This window comes from Pipistrellus hanaki, assembly GCF_964339955.1.
Source record: "Pipistrellus hanaki genome assembly, chromosome: 5".
Lineage (NCBI taxonomy): Eukaryota > Metazoa > Chordata > Mammalia > Chiroptera > Vespertilionidae > Pipistrellus > Pipistrellus hanaki.
This window is the reverse complement of record NC_140507.1, coordinates 89,312,483-89,336,889: the sequence shown is the minus strand read 5'-3', so window position 1 is coordinate 89,336,889 and position 24,407 is coordinate 89,312,483. Positions and strand designations below refer to the sequence as shown.

The following is a 24,407-nucleotide window of genomic DNA, read 5'->3' as shown; positions in this document are numbered from 1 at the left end:
TGGAATCCTCAATTGTCCACACTCCCCAGTGGGCCATCCCAAGTACATTCTCCCTTCTCAGCCTTCACTGTTACATTATACCCCTGCTCACACAGTTCTGGGTATTCACCATTTCTAAGAAACAGAACGCTCTCTGTTCTCTACATAAATTTGATCTGTAGAGAAGCAGCAGTTAAGCCTTTAGTGTCATGGTCCATTCATTGTTTGCCCCGAGTTGCACACTGTGGTGGTTCAGAACCATTTGCTTAGGCAGGGTGAGGCTGAAAGGGTCAGGTGCTTAGGAACCAGGGCCATGGGTGTGCAGCTTCCTCATGGGTGGGCAGGTGTGGATGAGAAGGGAGATATGAACATGTTGCCCTTGGACAGGGAAGTGAACAATGCACCTGAGGATTAAGCTGAAGAAGCTGGACATCCCTTAGCTCCATATACACCCATCTATTCATTCATTCATTCGCTCATTCATTCCATGTATCAGGTCTCTTCACCTCCGTGGGACCTGTTGTCTGTGGGCATCGGCCATGAATGTGAAGAGGCAGTGGTGACATGATAGTGAGGACAGGGATGGGGAGTGGCCTGTCAGGGAGGCTCCCGGTCAGTGACCCCCGCTGAAGCCCAAGGGTGGAGAGAAGTGGGAGCAGCACCCCAGGCAGAGAGCGTGTGATGAGTGGACTGTGCTGAGAAGAGCATGGCAGATGAGAGGAACATGGTATTTGAAAGTCAGTGTATGAATAGAAAATTCCAGGTAGAGTAAAGTCAACAGGAGATGATTGTCATTGAAAAGGGATTTTGTTCCTCACAGATCTCAAAAGGAGGGTCCCACTCCCACCCCCTAACATGCCACAGGGGAGAGGGGGAAGACACCAGAAAGCAGCAAGGTGGGTCAGGAGGCAGAGGGACATGGAAACTGTAGTTTCCACAGGAAGAAACAGTGGACACTGAGGCCGGGTGAGTGGGTTTAGGATTGGCTAGTGTGTACATTTCAGTGGGTGCTGGGGCATAGGAGCTGCCCGAGGTCCTCTGGTACTTGTCTCTGGGTGATAAGGACAAGTGGTCCAGAGGGTGAGAGCCTGCAGAGGAGGTGGTTAGGGTGGGGGCTCTGGATTAGGTGGTTTGCATATGAAGGCATGTTCTCAGGTTAATAGTTCACTATCTCCAGGAACTAGCCAACCCCGAGAGGGGCAGCCCCTCCAGAGTCAGCAAGGCCCCCGATGTCACAGTATCAGAATCCAGAAAATGAAAGGCATGGTTAACACACGTGGCTCCCAGGAAGGTTGGACGATGGTGGGAGAGAGGGAAGGACTAACTGACCTAGGTGTTTCCTGTGCCTGCTTGGTGTCCTGCATTGCCCAGCGTGCTGGGGACCTGGCTCAGATCTGCTCTGTGATGGGCTTGCCCTTCAGCCACGAAGCCTATATGCATATACTGTGGAGGCAGGGCCAGGCCAAATACAAAGGGTCCTCCCAGGTGGATATGCCCCGCAGGCCAGGCTGGTGGGCTCACCTTGCCCTCCCTGCCGGAGCCAGGGTCAAGGCAGCAGGAGGAAGGCAGGCCCAGTCTGGTGCTTCTGCCTTGGTGTGTCTCGGCAGGAAAGGGTCCTCCCTCTATGTGCTCTTGTGTCCAGATGAAGCACCTTGGGGAAGGATCAGCCACCCTAGTTTTCACAAACTTCTGAGGACTGTTTCAGAGATACACGCCTGATGCAAAGGCCTCATGATGCTCCTGTGTTATGCTCATGTTTCCTGTATAGCTGAGAATTGTCAGGCAGGCATAGTGACAGGGATACCCAGCATTCAAGCCCTGGGTCCCTCCTTCCTCACCATGTGACCTGGGGCCATTCTTTCCTGGGGAAAGTCAGCTACTTGCCCTACTTGCTTATCCTCACATCCCAAGCTCCTGGCACATGGTATCCACTGGGGACATGCTGATGGATGGAGAATGGAGACCCAAGGCCTCAGCAGTTCAGAAATGCTACATGCTCCCTTCCTGAAACAGAAAGTCTGCCATTCAGGCTTCCAGACCCACCAGGCAGTATTCCTAGCCTGCTAGGTATGTCAGTGCTGTCCCGAGTACCCAGCCCATGACACAGCCTGGTCAGGTTGTCCCAGGGTTCCGTGATGGGCTCCAGATTCACTCAGGACACGTGAAATTGTGTTTTTAAATATTTAACTACCTCTACTGGATGAAATATTTGTGAGCATTTAAACATGTTATATAGCCTTTTAATAGCATTAAACTGTTTCTCCCATAATAGCACTGAGCTATCAAAGTAGAAACGCGTTCATTCAGGGTAACTTCCCTCTGCTCAGTACTCATGGTCGTCCAGAAGGAAATAAACCAAAAGTGTAGAGGAGCAGGTTCTGTGTGGTGGGGTCATGGTGTTTTCCTTTCTTTCTGTTTTGCTGAGTTGTCATTTTCTGCCTGATGCTCCTGCATTGCTTCTAGGCATTTGGATCATTGAACTATGGGCCTGGGTGGTATCCTGAGTTGTGTGGGGCCCAGGTCCCCATTTACATATGGGCACCAATTTGTCCAGTGAGAACAAGGGGACAACTGTGTGGCTTCTTCCATTGTCTTGGCCCTTGGTTCCCATGGCCACCAGTAACTTAGCGGCCCAACCACAGTCACAGCCTTCGGAGGTACCAGGAGTCCTCCCTCACTTCCTCTGCGTTGGCTTGGGCTATTGTAACAAAAATGCTGGGGTTTGAAACAACATATATCTCCTCACAGTTCTGGAGGCTTGAAGCCTGGCATCAGGGTGCCCACATAGTCCGGTTCTGGTGAGGGTTGCAGGCTGCCTTTGTTTCTCTGTCTTCTCACATTCTGAAAAGAAAAGTCATCTCTCTCATGTCTTATTAAAAAGGCATTAATGCCATTCCTGAGGGCTTCACCCTCATGCATTAATCACCTTCTGAAGGCCCACATTCTAATATAATCCCCATGGGAATCAGTATTCAACATATGCATTATGGGATGATACAAATATTCAGTTCACAGCCTTCCCGTACCTGGGCTCTCTTTCTTGCCTGCCAGCTTCACCCTGCTCCCTCAACTGAGGAGGACACCAGCCAGGATTTCTGTGGGGTCTTCCTTTCCCTTCTGTGGCTGAGTAAGGGGCACGTTGGAGTGAGAGATGAGGTCCCCATGGCTCAGGAAGAACATGTCCCAAACACTGGTGGCCTGCTGTCAAGTCTACCTGACCCCCGATCGTTTGTGACTATGCTTGGTGGCCATGTGCCCAGATGGAGCCCTTGAGCACTTATCTGGAGCCTGGGGAGGAGAAACCAGAGAATGGCAGCTTCTGCGGGGCCTTCCATGGGCTCAGCCTGTAAGGCAGGCCTGGCAGTGCTACTGTGTCAGGAAGGAAGAGGAGAGTTGGCCTCCATGCAGACATGTGCTCAAAAGTAGGGAGTCAAGGAAGGACCTGCCTGAGAGATGAGAACCAGGAGGGATGCCTGGGGATGACTTGGGCATGGAGAAGGCAGCACAGCTCTCCTGGAAATCAACTCTGAGACAGAGATCTACAGGCAGGGACTTTCCTGGGGAGAATGTGAATCAACACCTGCAGGAGACTGAGACATCGAGCAGCCATATGGTCATAACATGGGGCTCAGCCAACACCAGGAGCCCTGAGCTGGGCTGGGCTGGCCTTTTAGAATTGTTCCCAAAGTTGATGAATCATTGGCCATGACTGTCCCCAGGGAAGGGACATGAACCTGGGCTAGACAGCCCTCTGATGAGGGCATGTCCAGAAGAGTGATGATTCAACCTCCATCCACCAGCGACCAACATTTGGCCGCTGGGGGAGAAAGAGCCTTGATCTGTGCAAGATCTCATCACAGCATCCACTTCAGCAAAGGTGGAGGAAGAAGTGGAGCTCAGGATGTCTCCTGAGGAAAGGCCCTCAAGAGAGAGGGGGAAAGAAATGGCAGTCTGTCAGTGCATGGCATGGTGGTGGGAGGTGGAGCAAGTCATGCAGAGCCTTTACCTAAAATCAATGAAGAAAAGCTGCCTCTTTCCAGGCAAATGGAAATGAAAAAAAAGCTGGGGTAGCAATACTTATATCTGACGAATTAGATCTCAGAGTGAAGGACATAATATTATAAGAGATAATGAAGGCCACTTCATAATACTAAAGGGAACAATCCAACAAGAAGAAATAACCCTGGTAAATATATATGCACCCAATACAGGAGCAACCAAATACATAAAAAAAAAAAAACTGCTGGAGGACATTAAGAGAGAGATTAATAGCAATACAATCATAGTAGGAGATTTTAATACCCCACTGTCACCCTTCGACAAATCATCTAAACAAAAAATCAGCAAAGAAATATCAATCCTAAATGACTCACTAGACCAGATGGAATTAATTGACATCTTCAGAACACTCCACCCCAAAGCCACAGAATATACATTCTTCTCAAGTGCACATGGGACATTCTCAAAGATAGACCACATTTTGGGACATAGGCAAAGTCTCTTCAAATTCAAGAAGATAGAAATCATATCAAGTATCTACTCAGACCATAATGGCATAAAACTGGAAATTAACTACAATAAAAATAATCCAAAGAAATCAAACACATGGAGACTAAACAGCATGCTATTAAACAAGGACTGGGTTACCAGAGAAATCAAGGAAGAAATTAAAAACATCCTGGCAACAAATGACAATGAAAACACAACAATCCAAAATCTATGGGACACAGCAAAAGCAGTTTTGAGAGGGAAGTTCATATCCTTACAAGCCTATTGCAAAAAACTAGAAAAAAGGGTAACAGATGATCTAACTCTACAACTCAAAGAGTTAGAAAAGGAGCAACAAGAAAAGCCCAGTGTAAGCAGAAGGAAGCAAATAACAAAAATCAGAGCACAGATAAACAACATAGAGACCAAAAGAACAATACATAAGATCAACAAAACCAAGAGCTGGTTCTTTGAAAGAATAAACAAGATAGATGAACCTCTAACCAGGCTAACTAAGAAACAAAGAGAGAGGATACAAATAAACAAAATCAGAAATGAAAGAGGTGAAATAACAACAGACCCCACCGAAATACAACGATTGTTACAAAATACTACGAACAACTCTATTCCAACAAACTGAACAACCTGGAGGAAATGGACATATTCCTAGAAAAATACAAACTTCCAAAACTCGATCAGGAAGAATCTAAAAATCTCAATAGACCAGTGACTTGGGAAGAAATTGAAACAGTCATCAGAAAGCTTCCAGCAAACAAAAGCCCAGGGCCAGATGGCTTCACAGGAGAGTTTTACCAAACATTCAAGGAAGAACTAAAACCTATCCTCCTCAGACTTTTCCAAAAATTCAAGAGGAAGGAACACTTCCAAACTCCTTCTATGAAGCCAGCATCACCCTAATACCAAAACCAGATAAAGACAACTCAATGAAAGAGAATTACAGGCCAATATCCCTCATAAACATAGATGCCAAAATCCTCAACAAAATTCTAGCAAATAGGCTCCAGCAGAGCATCACAAAGATCATACACCATGACCAAGTAGGATTTATTCCAGGAATGCAAGGTTGGTACAATATCCACAAATCAATAAACGTGATACATCACATAAACAAATTGAAAGATAAAAATCATATAGTCATATCAATTGATGCAGAAAAAGCATTTGATAAAATCCAACACCCTTTCCTGATAAAAACTCTTAACAAGGTGGGAGTACAAGGATCATACCTCAACATAATAAATGCTATATATGATAAACCCACAACCAACATTATACTCAATGGGCAAAAACTAAAACCATTCCCTCTAAGAACAGGAACAAGACAGGGATGCCCACTCTCGCCACTCCTGTTTGACATAGTACTGGAAGTACTAGCCATTGCAATTAGACAAGAGGAGGAAATAAAAGGCATCCAAATTGGAAAAGAAGAAGTAAAGTTATCCTTATTTGCAGATGACATGATATTGTACATAAAAAACCCAAAAGACTCCATTAAAAAACTAATTGACTTAATAAATGAATTTGGCAATGTAGCAGGATACAAAATTAATGCCAAGAAATCCATGGCATTTCTATACACCAACAGTGAAACTACAGAAACAGAGACTAAAAAAGCAATTCCATTTACCATCGCACCAAAAAAATTAAGATACCTAGGAATAAATTTAACTAAGGAAGTAAAGGACCTATTTGCGGAAAACTACACGACACTGAAAAAAGAGATAGAGGAAGATGGAAGGAGATGGAAGAACATACCATGTTCATGGATTGGTAGAATCAACATCATCAAAATGTCCATACTTCCTAAAGCAATCTTTAGGTTCAATGCACTCCCCATTAAAATACCAACGGCATATTTCACTGACCTGGAAAGAACTCTCCAAAAGTTCATTTGGAACAATAAAAGATCCCGAATAGCCACAGCAATCCTGAGAAAGAAGGGTAAAGTAGGAGGGATCTCAATACCAGACTTCAAACTGTATTACAAAGCCACTGTTCTCAAAACAGCCTGGTACTGGCACAAGAACAGACATATAGATCAATGGAATAGAATCGAGAACCCAGATATCAATCCAAATCAATATGCTCAATTAATATTTGACAAAGGAGGCATGAATATACAATGGAGTCAAGACAGTTTCTTCAATAAATGGTGTTGGGAAAATTGGGCAGACACATGCAAAAGAATGAAACTAGATCCCCAACTTACACCATACACAAAAATAAACTCAAAATCGATACAGGACTTAAACATCAGACGGGAAACCATAAAAATACTAGAAGCATCCACAGGCAGCAAAATCTCAGATGTATGCCAAAAGAACTTCTTCACTGATACTGCCCCTAGGGCAATGGAAGCTAAAGAGAAAATAAACAAATGGGACTACATCAAAATAAAAAGCTTTTTTACAGCAAAAGAAACCATCAACAAAACAACAAGAAAGCCCACGGTGTGGGAGAACATATTTGCAAATAACACCACTGATAAAGGTTTAATCTCCAACATCTACAGACAGCTGATACAACTAAATAAAAGGAAGATGAATGATCCAATTAAGAAATGGGCAATGGACCTAAATAGAATATTTTCAAAAGAAGACAGAAGGAAGGCCAAAAGGCACATGAAAACATGCTCAAAGTCACTAATTATACGAGAGATGCAAATCAAAACAACAATGCAGTACCATCTCACACCTGTCAGAATGGCCAACATCAACAAATCAACAAACGACAAGTGTTGGCGAGGTTGCGGAGAAAAAGGAACCCTCGTACACTGCTGGTGGGAATGCAGACTGGTGCAGCCACTGTGGAGAACAGTGTGGAGGTTCCTCAAAAAACTGAAAATGGAACTCCCATTTGACCCAGTAATCCCACTCCTAGGAATATATCCCAAGAAACTAAAAACACCAATCAGAAAGGATATATGCACCCCTATGTTCATAGCAGCACAATCTACAATAGCCAGAATTTGGAAACAGCCTAGGTTCCCGTCAGCAGATGATTGGATCCAAAAACTATGGTACATCTACACAATGGAATACTATGCTGCCATAAAAAAGAAGGAATTCTCATCATTTGCAGCAACCTGGATGAAATTGGAGAACATCATGCTGAGTGAAATAAGCCAATCAATGAAAGAGAAACACCACATGACCCCACTCATTTGTGGATAATAAAGATCATTATAAACTGATAAACCAAAAGATAGATATAGAGACAGTAAAGCAACAAGCAGATTGTCAAATTACAGCGGGGAGGGGAGGAGGATCTGGGGCAGATAATAGATCAACCGAAGGACTTGTATACATGCATAAGTACAACCAATGGACATAAAACTCTGGGGAGGGATTGGATGTGTGGGAGGGAGGAAAGAAAAGCTGCCTCAACTGTACCTGAAGTTGTGACTGCTTCTATATTTGCAACAATTTATGTTTACTTTGGGAGTTTGGGACATTTTAAACACAGACCCTACTTGGGTATTTCTTTAGAAAGGCTGTGTAACAAGATGCTGCGCCTGTCTCAAAGCTGTCAAACCTTCATACCTGTTACAAAAAATAAAAAATAAGGGAAACCTGAATGCATGTAAAATATAAAAAGTTTATTCAAAATGTTAATAAAGCTTTAACACACTAGTTTAACTACCATTTTGAAAGTTGTTTCGGAATGCTATAATAAAGTAAAGAATAAAATTACAGACTTCTAAAATATATATATATATATATATATATATATATATATATATATATATACACACACACACACACACTCTTTTAACATTTTTTAATTTGTGTATTAAAATTTTCAGATAAAATTTAAGGGAAATTTTAAAAAGGTAAAAAAATGTGTAAAGAAGTCAATAGAAATATCTGACTTAACAAATTTAATTATAACAGAAAAAGGTTTCAGATAAAAAGCAGTCATTCATAGGAGGAAGATGAGGTAAATATGGGAGGGAAGTAACAGACTCTTAAAACACTTGACAATCCAGTTATTGAAGAGGAGTAAATCTGATGATCACATTGGAAAAGCGTTTAAATGTCTTAACTGAAATGTTGACATCAGTAGATTAAAAATAGCAGCCGAGTGAGTGGAAGCTCACAGATATGCTCCCAGGACCAAACTGAAACTATAACTAAAATACAAAACAGCCGAAACCAGTGGATAGAGCATCGGCCTGTGGACTGAAAGGTCCCAGGTTCGATTCCGGGCAAGGGCATGTAATTTGGTTACGGGCACATCCCCAGTAGGGGGTGTGCAGGAGACAGCTGATCAATGTTTCTCTCTCATCGATGTTTCTGACTCTCTGTCCCTCTCTCTTCCTCTCTGTAAAAAATAAATAAATAATAAAGAAAAAATAAATAAAAAATACAAAACAACCACCCTGAATAATTAACTGAAGACTAGCTACAGAGAACCCTAATAACCAATGACAGAAATTGGAGACTGCATAGAGATTGGTAGGAAGGACGGAGGCACAAAAGGGCTGGCCAAGCTCCCACAAATAGCAGCTGAAGTACTAGAGGGATATCTCAGCTCTGAAGGATGGGAGGTTCCCATTGAAAACTCTGGGGTCTAGTTCCTAAGCTAGGCTCCAGAAGAGAGCACCAGAACTGAGAAAGGTGCCCACATAACATCTGGCTATGAAGAGACTAAGAGACAAGGTTGCTGTCTGCCAGGGAGAGATGGCTAGAAATGCAGTCACCCTCTTCAAGAACCAATGCACAAAATTTCAAGTGTGGGCACTCACCTTGGGCTCTGGCAAAGGGAGTGCAGAGTAGACTGGAGTTGTGTAAGCATAAGCCAGGGTTGAGGGGATCTGATATCTGTGCTGAGTCATTCCCTCACATTGTGGAGGTCATCTTTCTCAGGCAAATCTTTGCTACCCAGGATTTGCCTGGAAGAAAGATAGTTGACCCAACCTATTGGAAAAGCCCTTAACCCACCCTGTGGAGTTTCTAAGGCCCATTAAGAGATTAGAATAGTAGCCTCTAGGCAGAAGCAATTTCCCCACTCTGTTAGAAAACCTCTCACCCCACTTCTGGATGACTGCTTGAGACTATTCCAGACTAAATCCAATCAGCCTGCAGGCAGAAGTGGGTCTCTGGAGGCTTTGGGTCTTTGCCTGCTCTAATTAGTCAGAAACAGCAGTTTGGCCTCCATCACAAATACCATCCTGGACTGCTCAGCAAGGAAAAGCCAGCAGGACCCCAAATACCTACAGATGACATCTGCAGACCATCTCTGTATGGGAAGTAGTACAGCTCAGAACAGGGACAATCAAAGTGTGAAACTCAAAGTAGACCCAGCCTCTGGGCTAAGAAGTTCCTGACCACTGGACTACTAGGGGATTCAATGTCTTGCACCTCAATCAGGTTTCTCAAGGCCAGAAAAGGACAGTGACCTACACTAGAAAAGCTTCCAGGAGGGCCGAAACCCGTTTGGCTCAGTGGTAGAGCTTCAGTCTGCGGACTGAAAGGTCCCAGGTTCGATTCCGGTCAGGGGCATGTACATTGGTTGTGGGCACATCCCCAGTAGGGGGTGTGCAAGAGGCAGCTGGTCAGTGTTTCTCTCATCGATGTTTCTAGCTCTCTATCTCTCTCCCTTCCTCTCTGTAAAAAATCAATAAAAATATATTTAAAAAAAAAAAAGAAAGAAAAGAAAATCTTCCAGGAGGCTCAGGATAGACACACCAAGGTACAAGATTCTACAACATCATAGCAAAACCCACTAAGCCCCACTAATAGCAGACCCAAAGCACCTGTATAACAGCTGGCATAACATCATTGAGGTTAAACCTCGCTGGCAGCAAATTGGAGGGGAAATCCCTTCCACAAACAGGACATCAACAAGCAAGTTCCAATTACAACAGGAGAGCCCAAACAATGCACACAAGGGACATTTCTAGATCATCCAGCTCAAGTGAACAAAGAGGCTACACCACTGGACCCCTTCTACAAAAGGCCATCCCACAAAGACTAATATAATACATAGAAGTATATACAAAGAGAAAGCTAAAATGGGGAGATAAAGAAACAACCCCCAAATGAGAGAAAAGAAGGAATCTCCAGGAAAATAACTAAATAAGATGGAAGCAAGCAACCTATCAGACGAGTTCAAATCAATGGTTATAAAGATGTTTAAGGAACTTTATGAAAATTACAACAGCATGAAAAGAGAAATAGAAGCCATGAGTAAGAACCAGACAGAAATGAAGAATGATGTGTCTGACATCAAGAACACAATGGGGGGGGGGGGAAGGAGAAAAAAAAAAAAAGAACACACTGGAAGATATTAAAAATAAATTGAATGCAAAGAGGATCAAATCAGTGATTTGGAAAACAAGATAAAAATAAGTAACCAATTAAAGCAGCAAATAGAAAAAAATAATTAAAAATCAGGCCCTAGCTGGTTCAGCTCAGTGGATAGAGCATCAGCCTGCAGACTGAAAGATCCCAGATTCAATTCCAGTCAAGGGCATGTACCTTGGTTGCAGGCACATCCCCAGTAGGGGGTGTGCAGGAGGCAGCTGATCAGTGTTTCTAACTCTTTATCCCTCTCCCTTTCTCTCTAAAAAATCAATAAAATATATGTTGCTTTAAAAATCAGAAAGATAGCTTAAGGGAACTCTGGGACAACATAAACATAACAACATCTGCATTACATAAATACCAGAAGGGGAAGAAGGTGAACAAGTAACCAAGAAACCGTTTAAAGAAATAGTGACAGAAAACTTCTTCATCCTGGTTAAGGAAAATGTCACACAAGTGCAGGAGGCACAGAGGTCTCAATCAAGAGGAACACAAAGACACCCACACCTAGATACATCATAATTAAAATGGCAAATGCTAAAGACAACAAAAGAATCTTAAAGGCAGCAGGAGAGAAATAGAAAATTACCTACAAAGGAGTTCCCATTAGAATGTCAGCTGACTTCTCAATAAAATTACTTTAGGCCAGAAGGAAGTGGCATGAAGTACTTGAAGTAATGAAAAGCAAGGGCCTAAATCCAAGACTACTATATCCAGCAAAGCTATCTTTAAAATTGAAAGTGAAATAAAAAGCTTTCAAGAAAAAAAAAAAAAGGTTAAAGGAGTTCATTACCACCAAACCAGCAATGCAAGAAATCCAAACCTGCAATGCAAGAAATGTTAAAGGAACTGCTTTAATAAGAAAAGGAGAGGAGGAACCAAGATGGTGGTGTAGGTAAACACCAGTACTCACAGCCTCCCATAACCAAATCAAAATTACAGCTAAAATACAGAAAACCAACATTCAGACCTGCCTTAAAGCTGGCTGAATGGAAGTCAGAAACTATAGAAGTAAAGAAGAAAGCACATTGAGACTGGTAGAAGGGGCAGAGGTGCAGAATGGGCTGCTAGCACCCACATATACCGTTTTTTTAATCAGGAGGGAGATAGTACCTGCAGATGCTGCCAATTTGGAAAAAGGGGTCCCAGCCCCACACCAGACACCCAGCCAGGGTCCCAGAGCTGGAAAGAGAAACCCCCATAACTATGGGCTTTAAAAACCAGGATGCAAGGCTGGTACAATATTTGTAAATCAATAAATGTGATGCATCGCATAAACAAATTGAAGGATAAAAACTACACGATAATATCAATTGATGCAGAAAAATCATTTGACAAAATTCAGCACCCTTTTTTTGATAAAATCTCTCAGTAAAGCAGAATAGAGGTATCATACTTCAACATAATAAAGGCCATATATGACAAACCTACAGCCAACATAATACGCAATGGGCTCATCAGTCAGACAAGAAGAAGAGATAAAAGGCATCTAAATTGAAAAGGAGGAAGTAAAACTGTCAATTGCAGATGACATGATTTTGTACATAGAAAACCACCAGGAAATTATTAGACTTAAGTGAATTCGGCAAGGTAGCAGAATACAAAATCAACATCCACAAATTTTTATACACCAATAATGAACTCTCAGAAACAGAAACTTAAAAAAAAATCCCATTTACCATTGCAACAACAACAAAAATAGGGTAACTAGAAATAAACTTAACCAAGGAGGTATAAGACCTGTACTTGGAAAACTATAGGACATTGAAAAAAGAAATAAAGGAAGATACAAACAAATGGAAATATATCTCATGAGCATGGATTGGAAGAAGGAACATCATTAAAATGTCTACACTACCCAAAGCAATCTACAGATTCAAGGCAATCCCTATTAAAATAGCAATGGCATACTTCACAGAGCTAGAACAAATACTCCAAAAATGTATATGGAACTATAAAAGACCCTGAATAGCTGCAGCAATCTTGAGAGAAAACAAAGTAGGAGGGATCACAATACTGGATAGCAAACTATACTACAAACTATACTATAACCAAAACACCCTGGTACTGGCACAAAATAGGCATATAGACCAATGATTCAGAACAGAGATCCCAGAAATTGAACCACATCATTATGGTCAATTAATATTCGACAAAGGAGGCAAGAACATACAATGGAATAAAGACAATCTCTCCCATAAATGGTGCTGGGGAAACTGGACAGACACATGCAAAAAGATGAAACTAGACTACCAACTTACACTATATACAAGAATAAACTCAAGGTGGATAAAAGACTTAAATGTAAGTCATAAAACTATAAAAATCTTAGAGGAAAACATATGTAGTAAAATCTCAGGCATCTCAAGTAGCAATATGTTTATGGATACATCTCCTAGGAAAAAGGAAGCTAAGGAGAAAATAAGCACATAAATTACATCAAAATAAACAAACTATATTAAAATGAAAAGCTTCTGCCCAGCAAGAGAAACCACCCTCATAATGAAAAGAAAACCCACTGTATGGGAGGATATATTAGTTAATGATACATCTGATAAGAGGTTATTATCCTAAATATATAAAGTACTCATACAACTCAACTAAGTAAGACAAACAATCCTATTAAAAATGGACAGAAGACCTGAGTAGACATTTCTCCAAAGAGGATATACAAATGGCCAAGAGACACATGAATAAATGCTCAAAGTCAGTAATCATCAGAGAAATGCAAATTAAAACCACAATGAGCTATCACCTCACACCTGTCAGAATGACTGTCATCAAAAAATTAACAAACAAGTGCTGGTGAGGGTGTGGACAAAAGGGAGCACTAGTTCACTGCTGGTGGGAATGCAGATTGGTGCAGCCACTATGGAAAACAGTATGGCATTTCCTCAAAAAATTAAAAATGGAACTTCCATTTGATCCAGCAATCCCACTTTTGTGAATATATCCTTTAAAAATCCAAACATCAATCAGAAAGAATATATGTACCCCTCTGTTCATAGCAGCATTATTTACAATAGCTAAGATTTGGAAGAAGCCCAAGTGCCTATCAATAGATGAATAGATAAAAAAGCTGTGGGACATTTACACTATGGAATACTATGCAGCTAAAAAAAAAAAGAAAAAAAAAAGGATCTCTTAGCCTTTGGGACAGCATAGATGGACATGGAAAATATTATGCTAAGTGAAATATCACAAGATGGCACTTATTTGTAGAATCTAATAGTATCCTGCTATTTTACTGAGCTCATTTATCATTTCTAACAGTTGTTTGGTGAATTCTTTAAGGTTCTCTCTATATAAAATTATGTCATCTGCAAGTGTTGACAATTTTACTTCTTCCTTTCTAACCTGGATAACTTTAATTTCCTTTTCCTATCTGATTGTTGTGACTAGGACTTCGGTAAAAGTAAACAACCTTGACTTATTCCTGATTTTAAGAAAATGCTTTTAGCTGTTTTCCATTAATTATGACAGTTGCTGTGTTATGTTGAGGTATATACCCTCTATTCTCATTTTGTTGAGAGTTTTTATCATTATGCTGGATTTTGTCACATGCTTCTTCTGTATCTATCAATATTACCTCATGTTTTTTATCCTTCGTTTTGTTTATGTGGTATAACATGTTAATTGATTTGCAGATATTGAACTAACCTTCAATAGGAATCCTAGGAATAAATCCCACTTGATCATGGTGTATGATCTTTTTCAGGAATGGCTGAATTTTGGTTTGCTAATGTTTTGTTGAGGATAGTTGCATCTATATTAATCATGGATATTCGCCTATAATTTTCTTTTTCATAATATATTTGTCTGGTTTTGGAATCAGCATTATGCTGGTCTCATAAAATGAGCTTGGGAGCCTTCCCTCCTCTTGAATTTTTTGGAATAATTTGAGAAGGATAAGTGTTATTTCTTCTTATAATACTTAGTTAAATTTACCTGTGAAGCTATCCGATCCAGGACACTTACTGATTCGATTTCACTGGCAGTAATTGGTCTGAACCAATTTTCTGTTTCTTCTTGATTTGGTCTTAAAAGATTGTTCCTAGGAATTTATCCATTTCTTCCAGATTGCCCAATTCGCTGAAATAGAATTGTTTGATATATTTTCTCATCATCCTTTGTATTCCTATAGTCAGTTGTCACTTCTCTTTCATTTCTGACTTTCTTTATTTGGGTCCTCTCGTTTTTTTCCTGATGAGTCTAGTTAACATTTTTACCTTTTCAAAGAGTGCTTGGTTTCTTTGATCTTTTGCATTTTTCTTAGATTGTATCTTATTTACTTCTGCTCTGATCTTTATTATTTCCATCTTTCTACTCACTTTCGGTTATTGGTAGTGTTAGTCCGTTTTTAAATTTTTAATTTTTTGTGATGTATTTTCTTATTCTAATTTAATATTTCATTTTATACTTAATTTAGTATTTTTAATTTTGAAATGTTCTCCTTAAAATGGGCCCCTGAATTGTGTAAGCTTCCTCCCATGGGCGGAGGTGGGATAGTGTGATAAGACTCAAGTTCCCTGCTTGCCAGTGTTTCCTAACTATATTCATAGATTTATCACATCAGCATACTGCCTGACCTGCTTCCATATTTTCTTGAAATTGGCTTTTTTTTTAATGTAAACAGTAGATCTTACATGTATCTGGAACCCCTGTCTTGGTGAGTTCCTTGCATTTTTTAGTGTTCCCTGTGTGAGCATGCCAGTGGCTTCACCCTAGGGAAGTGGTGTGGGACAGGCTGTGGCTGGCCAAGGCGCTGAGGAAGGTAGGAGGGCAGGGCAGGGCAGTAGTGGGGAAGCTGGGTGGGCCAACATCTCACTAGGTCTCCTGAGGGGCTTAGAGCTTCCAGAAGTGAGTAGGTCTGTCTCCCCATTTGGCTCCAGGGCCAGGCAGTCCTCACGGACACAGCAAGTTGAAGGGAGGGCAGGAGGCCATGGGTCAAGGGGATGACCTGTCTTTCAGCACTGCTTTAAAGGACACTGCATCTGGCTGACGCCTGACATCCTCAAACGAGATGGCAACTGGGGCTCTTGGAGTCCATTCGGCTCCTGCTCGCGCACCTGTGGCACAGGCGTTAAGTTCAGGACCCGCCAGTGCGACAACCCACAGTAAGTTGGCCCTGGTGTTTCCCAGCTCTCCTGGGTGGCAGCTGTGGCTCCTGAGGCCCCTTCCTATCCTCAGGGTCCCTATTGCTGCATGCCAGTTCTGGAGAGGGTGCAAGGGCCGGCATCCTGTTCCCTGGGAGGAAGGTGAGACTCGGAGAGGGAAGCCTGATGGCCCTGGTTGCACAGCCTGCTGGGAGCAGAGCCGGCCCTGGAGCCCTGAAAACCTGGTCTCCTGGCCTGCTATCCATCCCCCACAGGCTCTGTACCCTCCTCCAGACACTGGCTGGCTCTGTCCTTCCTGGCCAAGCGTATCAAGGACATAAGGTGGGACAGAGAACAGGAATCAGGAATAAGAAGGAGGAGGGCGCTCTTGGTTCCAAGATGCCAGGAACCTGAGCAGGGGGAGCAACTGTTTGTCGTCAGGCAAGGGGCAGGGCCAGCAACATGCTGCCTGAACCCAGCTACCCAGGAGAGAGAGAACCTGGAGAGGCTGCCCCCATGCCCACTGGACTCCTATTGCCAACCATGCTCCCCTTCTTGCTTCCCAAGTTTGGGGCCTGCTGTGCTGTCCTCCCGAGCTCCTCCCTGTCCCTCTCATCCCCCCCACACACTCCATCTTTCTGATGCATGCCCCCTCCTCGGCCCACAGCCACTCTTCCTGCCTGTACCCTTAGCCTGGGCCTCCGCTAGGGCAGTGCCCATGGAGAGGGGCACGTGGAGTCAGAATGCCAGGGTCCCAGGCCCCTGCAGCCCTGTGTAAGTCAGGGAGGGTCACTTAGGCCCCTCCCCCCAGGCCTCAGGCAGCCTGCCCCTGGAGTGATTGTGGGTGCACGTACAGTAATGTGAGCAGGACCTGGGTGCAGGAAAACTCCCACAGATGTCAGCTCACTGGCCTTCCACCTGCCCATCCGCAGCCCTGGGCTCCCGGGAGACATATGGCTTTTGTCTTTCTCTCTTAGGCCAGAGTTTTAAAGATTTTCATTTCCATGAAAATGTTAAAAATCTGGAATTTCACATAAGGAAAACAAATTTCTAGCCTTCAGATTGGGCACCATAGCAATACAGGCTGCCCCCACCCCCAGCCATCTTCACTCACCTCCTCTGCCGGCCTCAACCCCTAGATATTGGGTTGGGGTCCTAAGACCCTAAGCCTCCATCCTGGGATCATCACCCTTCTTTGGACCCTGCCGTGGCCTCATCCGAAATTGTATTATGACTTTCTGTGCATGAACATTTTTGGGGGGAGCAGGTCTCTAGCTTCACATCACCTTCTCAGAGGAATGTGCCCCCAAATTTAAGCCCACCCCGGTCTCTGTGCCCATCTAGACTGCTGGCTCTGCCTCTGCAGCAGCTTCCCTGCTCTACTCAGCCGGGCTGCTGCATTTCTCTGACCATGCCCTGAAATGGCCACCAGGGAGCCAGAGGGGCTCAGCAGTCATAGCTCTGGGGAGAGGGGTCAAGTCCATGTTGGTCAGGAAGGGATTGGCGTCCTGTGCTGCAGCAGTGGGAGAGCCTGCCCCTCAAGGTCACTTGTGCCTCCTGCTGGCCACCCCAGCTCCTGGGCAGCCTTCTCCTCCCATTTCTGACTACCTCCTGCCCCGGGGCTCTAGGCTTCCATCCTGACTATGAGCAGAGGCAGGAAGACTAGGAGCAGAGGCAGGAACCAAAGTACCCTGCCTGACTCCCCTCAGGCACCCTGGGGATGATTGCCTCAAGATGAGACTGATCAGACAGGAAGTTAGAATTGCAGAGGCCATAGGATTCTGGGTAAGGACTGTGGGAATGCAGCAAGCACTCGATAAATGTCTCAGCTGCCCCCTTCACGTGCTGATGGAGTAACTTAGACTCCCGAGAGAGCAAGTTCGGCCTGACTTCCCTGCCCTCCATGGGCATCCGATTCCTCCTGCCTGATGCTGGGTTCCCGGGTTCCAGCAGACTCACCCCCTGGCCCGGTTCAGTAGAGAAGAGGTACACATTCTGACCTTTTTCACCCGCACACTCTAGGGATTTACCCCTCGGCTTTGCCCAGACTCCTTGATGGCAGCAGAGGTCAAGGGCAAGTGATGAGAGCAAAGCTGTCAGTACAGCCTGTGAGCCCATCTGGTCCTGAAAGCCATCCGTCCCAGAGAATAGCCATGCCCTGCCCAAGGCCAGCATCCCTGTCAGACCGCATGCAGCTGTGCCGGCTGTCCTTTCACGCCGGCCTCACTCACATCTGGGGAGATGGTCGCAGCGGCAGCCCAGAACATTTCTGAGCTCAGAGCTCCACACAACCTCTATGTCAGCAATGTAAGGCAGGCCTCCCCTTCATTCGTTGTCCAGTGATAACTGCGGGACTTCGTGCTGCCCATTTTAGGGTTACCCTCCCTGTGCTAGTCCCCAGCTCTTCCTATGACGCTGGGACCACTGTGAAGATGCCGGTGCAGCTCTAGCTAGACCTGCTTGCAGGACTGAGTTCCCACTGTGTTCGCTGCCCAGACCCTAGTGGTCGTAAAACTGCAAACAATCCAGTCCCTGGTGTTTCGCTTGCTCTTCCCCCTCCCAAACTCTCCAGCTCCCTCTGTTTTGGAGTCCACGTGGATTTCAGTTCCAATCACTGTGCCTCCTGCCTGGGCTGGCCAGGGATTCTAGCAACAGCAGACCCTTCCTGCTTCCCCCACGGCGGCTGCTGCTGCCCTGGCCCCCCTCGCCTGCAGCCAGGCCTGCACCCCCTTCTCCTGGTGACACCCTTGTTGGTATTGTCATTGGTCTAGGACAGTGGTCGGCAAACTCATTAGCCAACAGAGCCAAATATCAATTTCTTTTGAGAGACAAATTTTTTAAACTTAAACTTCTTCTAATGCCACTTCTTCAAAATAGACTCACCCAGGCTGTGGTATTTTGTGGGAGAGCCACCCTCAAGGGGCCAAAGAGCCGCATGAGGCTCACGATTCGCAGTTTGCTGACCACAGGTCTATGGTATTATCAATGACCCTGGCGTCAATCTCAGAGTTATCCTTTCTTCCGATCTCCTATCAAACACTGAGGCGCCTTGGTTCTTCTTCCACACACTTTTCTGACCATTATTCCCCCCAACCCCCTGGGGAACACAGTGCCTTGGGAGGGGCCTCACAGAGGCATCTCCTTTCTCGTCCACTCTGCTGTGCTGCACGCAGTCCCCCTTCTTGTTGCATGCAGAGCGTGACTTGCTCAAGTCTCAGGTGAGGCCTTGGGTTCTGTCTGGCTCTGCCACGATTGGCATATGGCAGCACTGTCGCCCCCAGCTCCTCCCAGGTTCTGGCCTGCCGGGCCCATCCTTCACCCTGCAGATGCACCCGCCAGCCAGAACCCCGGTGCCTTTTCTGCGGGGCTAGTGCGCTGTGGATCGTTCTCAGGGAAGTGAGGGGATTGCAGAAACAGCCCAATTCGCTGGGGTGGAGAAAGGTGGGGGGAGTGTCCATCGTGTGCCCCACACTTGGGAAGAGCCTGGGCAGTGGGCCTCTGCTATTTCAGAATTGCTCTTTGAATGCCCACCCTGTGGCAGGTGCAAGCACAGAGCTCCATGGAGAGGAGACACGGGGCCCGGGGAGGATCACCAGCCCCCGGTACCTGATGCTCTGGGGCCTGGGAGGCTGCGGTGCTGCCCTGGTCTTGCCTGGCTCCCTTCGGTCAGCAGAGCTGACCCGGCACCTGAGACTCCAGCATCCCCCAATTTGTACAAGTGGAGTGCGAGTGCTGGCGTCTTCCTCTGGCACCGAGCTGCAAGTCCTTTGCTTTCTCCTCCAGCCCGGCCAACGGGGGCCGCCCCTGTGCAGGCCTTGGCTACGATTTCCAGCTCTGCAACTCCCAGGACTGTCCCGACTCACTGGCCGACTTCCGCGAGGAACAGTGCCGGCAGTGGGACCTGTACTTCGAGCATGGTGATGCCCAGCACCACTGGCTGCCCCATGAGCACCGGGACGGTGAGGCTCTGAGTGGAGGCAGAGTGAGGCTCAGGACAGGGCAGGGTGGGTGGACTGGGGCTCATGCTTCCTGTGAGTCTGTGTGAGCAAGGCAGTCAGCCGCAGGGCTGCTGGGGCCCACTCCACGATGGAGGCTGGGGCTTGAGGCAGGACGACAGTCCCAAAGGGGCCAGGATGCTGGACCTGGGCCAGGATGCGGGGAGAGGACCAGGAGGCTCAGCCAGGGCCAGGCTCTGCTGCCTCCCTCTGCTGGAGGAGGCTGTGGGTGTGTTACTAAACCCGCTCAGGGGGTGGAGGTGGGGACGGAGCTGAGTGGACCCGGCCAAGGAGCCAGGCTACCTCCAGCCTTCTCATATCTCAGATGACAGTCGGGACTCAGTTGAGTGTCAGAAAAGATAACATGAACTACTTTGTGTGCTCAACAGTATTTATTGGCCCCTAGGAACTGAAAGGCCTGGCAGCTTCAGGCACAATCCAGTTTATATTCTGCTTGGTTCCCCTCCCTCCTGGTGGGATTTTAAACATGCGAGTTTGTTCCCTCCAGGCACGGGGCAGGGGCAGGATGCCAGGGTGGGCCCGTCACCATCACCCTGCGTGTGATATACCAGCAGAGCGCCCTGCAGGCAGGGGAGCCAGCACAGACACAGCCCCCCCTGGAGGTGGGCTGCAGCCTGGTGGGCAGGGTGGATAGCCATCAAATAACCCAGCGTTTCAGTGACTTCTGAGAGAAATACTGAGAAGGGAAGATGCCAGGGAACCAAGACTGAATCAAGCGGCATCTTATTTGGGGTTTTAGAGAAGGTTGTCCTCAGTAGAAAAGCTGGCAAACAGCCATTTGCCTTCCCCTGGGTGTCAGGGGCCGAGGGGCCTGAGACCTGGGCTGCTCCAACAGCATTCTGGCTCCTGGGAAAAGCTCTTCCCAAGAAAACTCAAAGGGGAATTTTCAGTTCCTAGGGGCCAATAAATACTGTTGAGCACACAAAGTAGTTCATGTTATCTTTTCTGTCACTGTTTGTGTCGACAGGACTGCAGTCTCCTGGCCCCTTTCCTTTTCCTGCCCCAGGACAGGTGTGGGAGTGGGGGGGGTGAGAGGAGAGTGTGGGAGGGGAGTAAGTCGTAAGACCCTCGTGGGAATTTCTCATGAGTGGACTTGGGAAAGAAGGTGAGCAGAGTAGCCCCCACTTTCCCCTAACAGCCCTCTTCCCTTCCAGCCAAGGAGAGGTGCCACCTCTACTGCGAGTCCAAGGAGACCGGGGAGGTGGTGTCCATGAAGCGCATGGTGCACGACGGGACCCGATGCTCCTACAAGGATGCCTTCAGCCTCTGCGTGCGAGGGGACTGCAGGGTGAGTGCTCTGGTGCCAGGGTGGGAGCTCAGGGTCTCCACTTCAGGCGTTTTGAGGGGACTCATGCAGAGTGTTGGACACGGCCCTTGGAGCAGGGCAGACCCCCGGGGAATGTCAGCCTGCCCCGCCTCTGTGCTGGAGGCTGGAGGCATTGAGTATGCCTCGGAGCACCATGGGGAACTTGAGGCTCCTCCTGAGAGATTCTAATTCCTAGGTTGAGGCTGGGACCCAAAGGCAGGATTTTTATGAGCCTCCCAGTGATTTCAACACATGGGGTCCTCGGTGACCCTGCCACATCCTGGCACTCTGATGGCCACTGGGCAGCTCACTCTTGCCCAAGATGGCCCACCAGGGGTCTCATTGCTTGGTTCTTTGTAGAAATGCCTGCTGTGTTTCCGGTTTTCATTAGGGTGTCTTTGGCTTCCATCTTAGGCTGACACAGGAAACCACCGCGGGGTAACCTCAGCATACCGTAGTGATCGAGCTCAGACTTGCCTCCTGCCAGATTCCCTGAAACAACTGGGAGACTCTGTAGTTTGTGTCGACAGGACTGCGTGTATGTGCCATGCGGACTGACTCTCCTAAGGAGTCTCTGGCAGAGAACCTGGCACAGTGGTCGGCAAACTCATTAGTCAACAGAGACAAATATCAACAGAACAATGATTGAAATTTCTTTTGAGAGCCAAAATTTTTAAACTTAAACTTCTTCTAACGCCACTTCTTCAAAATAGACTCACCCAGGCCATGATATTTTGTGCAAGAGCCACACTCAAGGGGACAAAGAGCCGCATTTGGCTCCGGAGCCCCAGTTTGCCGACCACTGACCTGGCAGAATGCAGTCACCCCTGCAGGAGGGAGTGAGGCTGGAAGCACAAGGAGGTGGGGTGTCGGTCAGCCCCTCCTGTACACTCACGTAGGACCCCGGCCTGAGCTGAAGGAGGCTCCTCTAGGACACAGGACGGGGGGGCAGGCATAGGAGGAGGCTGGCTGAGTCTGACCCTTGCAGGGAGGCCAGGTCACACGGTCTGCTCGGACAGTAGACCAAATCCTTAGAGATGAAGGCAGCAGTGTTTCCTCTGTACCCACGGGGCTTTGATTTATGGAGGTGACAGGGAGGACACAGAAAGGCGACTGCCATTGAGAGAAGAATTCATTACTTACATTTCCCCAGAGAAGGGCGTGCCATGGGGAAGCACCAGGTTTGCTGGGGGCAGAAGCCTAGGCCAGAGCTCTCACTGGGGACCCTGGCGGGAAAAGGAGCGGGGCAGGGAAACGGGTTAGGATTGGCCAGTTTGAGGAACTCTGGCAGGCTTCATTCAGCTCTAGGGCTGGTCTCCAGTTGCCTGCTGCCTGGCCCTGGGACAATTGGGGGCACGGGAAATGGTGTTCTGATAGGTGAGAGAGAAGGCAGGTTTGCATCTTAAAGGTGTGCTCCCAAGCTAGCCCTTTGCCATCTCTAAGAATGGCTAGTCCTGGGACATCATAAGACACCTAAAATTAAAAACATATATATGTGACCGATACAGGCAATGAGCATGGGAAACATTTAGTAGAAGAAGCTTTGAATGGCAGCTTCTAAATGCTTGCAAAAGTAGCAGAGAAATCAGAGCATTAATTTACCGTCTTAGTGGGAGCAGCCAGCTTCACTCCTGGCATTGACAATTTAAGAAGAGATTAAGTGTTTCATTAACTAATGATGTTTTGAATAGTAACAGCAAGCTGATAATTTTTACATAATTAGAACAAACAGATACTTACATTTATATATGCTCATATTGCAAAATTTAGAAAGCAGAGGAGGCAGAAAGGAAAGATGGAAAACACAAAAGACATGGGGTAGTAGTAAGATAAACTATGTAACTCCTAACACTACAAGTGAATGTGAGATTCTTATTTTAAAAGAATCTAATTCTAGATCAAAAAATAATATCCAATGAATGTTGTCAATATCAAAACACAATGACTCGGGAAGCTTAAAAGTGAAATGACATTAACTAGAGAATGAAAGCTAGGGCACCTGTAAAATACATACACCGCAAGGAATCTAAAGAGAACCAATAATATGAATCTCACAGGGGCATTTGGTTTTGATGAAAGGCGCCATCCACTCCCTTGATAAAGTAATAACATGTGCCCTAGCAGGTTTGGCTCAGTGGATAGAGTGTCAGGCCTGCGGACTCAAGGGTCCCAGGCTCGATTCTGGTCAAGGGCATGTACCTTGGTTGTGGGCACAGTGGGGAGTGTGCAGGAGGCAGCTGATAAATGTTTCTAACTCTCTCTCCCTCTCCCTTCCTCTCTGTAAAAAAAATCAGTAAAATATATATTTTTAAAAATAATAACATGCTATCAAATATATCACTTAAAAACTGCTATAAGCCGAAACCAGTTTGGCCCAGTGGTAGAGCGTCGGTCTGCGGACTGAAAGGTCCCAGGTTCGATTCCGGTCAAGGGCATGTACATTGGTTGCGGGCACATCCCCAGTAGGGGGTGTGCAAGAGGCAGCTGGTCGATGTTTCTCTCTCATCAACGTTTCTAGCTCTCTATCTCTCTCCCTTCCTCTCTGTAAAAAAATCAATAAAATATATTTTAAAAAAACTGCTATGAAATAAGCTGGCAATATTTGATATGATGGCTCACTGATAGGACTTCCTAACAGATGGGAAGGCAGGAAAGCAGCTCCTCTGAACTTCGTGCCCTTTGCCATGTGACAGACGTCCACGATCACTACCAGCCGCTCCCACTTTGGCTGGAACCAAAATGGAATCAAGCTGTGAGCCTCCCCTGGTCACAGCAGCCACGCGGAGCAAATCGGGGACACGTGGCCATCCCCATCCTGAGCTATCATTGGCCCATTAAACCTTTAAAATCTAAAGTGAGATTTCAGGCCAGGAGAAGGACCTGTGCTTTGCTGGCCTCTTGTACTTGGTTAAAGTCATTTCCACCTAGTTCAGTTCAGACCACTGTGCCTCCCGAAGGTCTGTAGACACCTGCCTGCGCCTGGATGGTCACACCACCTGAGGTGCGCTGGCCAGCAGCTGCCCAGACAAGAATCTACTGAGTCAAACAGTCTTCGCAGGCAGGACCTTTCGACTGTGATTGTTAGACATCCTGATTTCAGAAACAATAAAAGGTGAAATGAAATGTGTCTTAGAACGGAGGAGAAATTATGGCAGGCTATTTTAATATCTCTTAAAGCTGTTCATTCACTCTG

At 45.9% G+C, this 24,407-nt stretch overlaps 1 protein-coding gene across 2 annotated transcripts in view; it reads left to right on the top strand.

The window, feature by feature from the left end:
- ADAMTS2 (ADAM metallopeptidase with thrombospondin type 1 motif 2) overlaps window positions 1-24,407 on the top strand; it is a 237,261-nt gene that overhangs the window by 183,701 nt on the left and 29,153 nt on the right. For both annotated transcript variants that reach the window (XM_084885158.1, XM_084885159.1), the window contains exons 11-13: window positions 15,768-15,913; window positions 19,676-19,851; window positions 21,063-21,196. In XM_084885158.1, coding sequence (XP_084741284.1) covers window positions 15,768-15,913; window positions 19,676-19,851; window positions 21,063-21,196 — 456 coding nt within the window. The remainder of the gene's footprint in view (window positions 1-15,767; window positions 15,914-19,675; window positions 19,852-21,062; window positions 21,197-24,407) is intronic.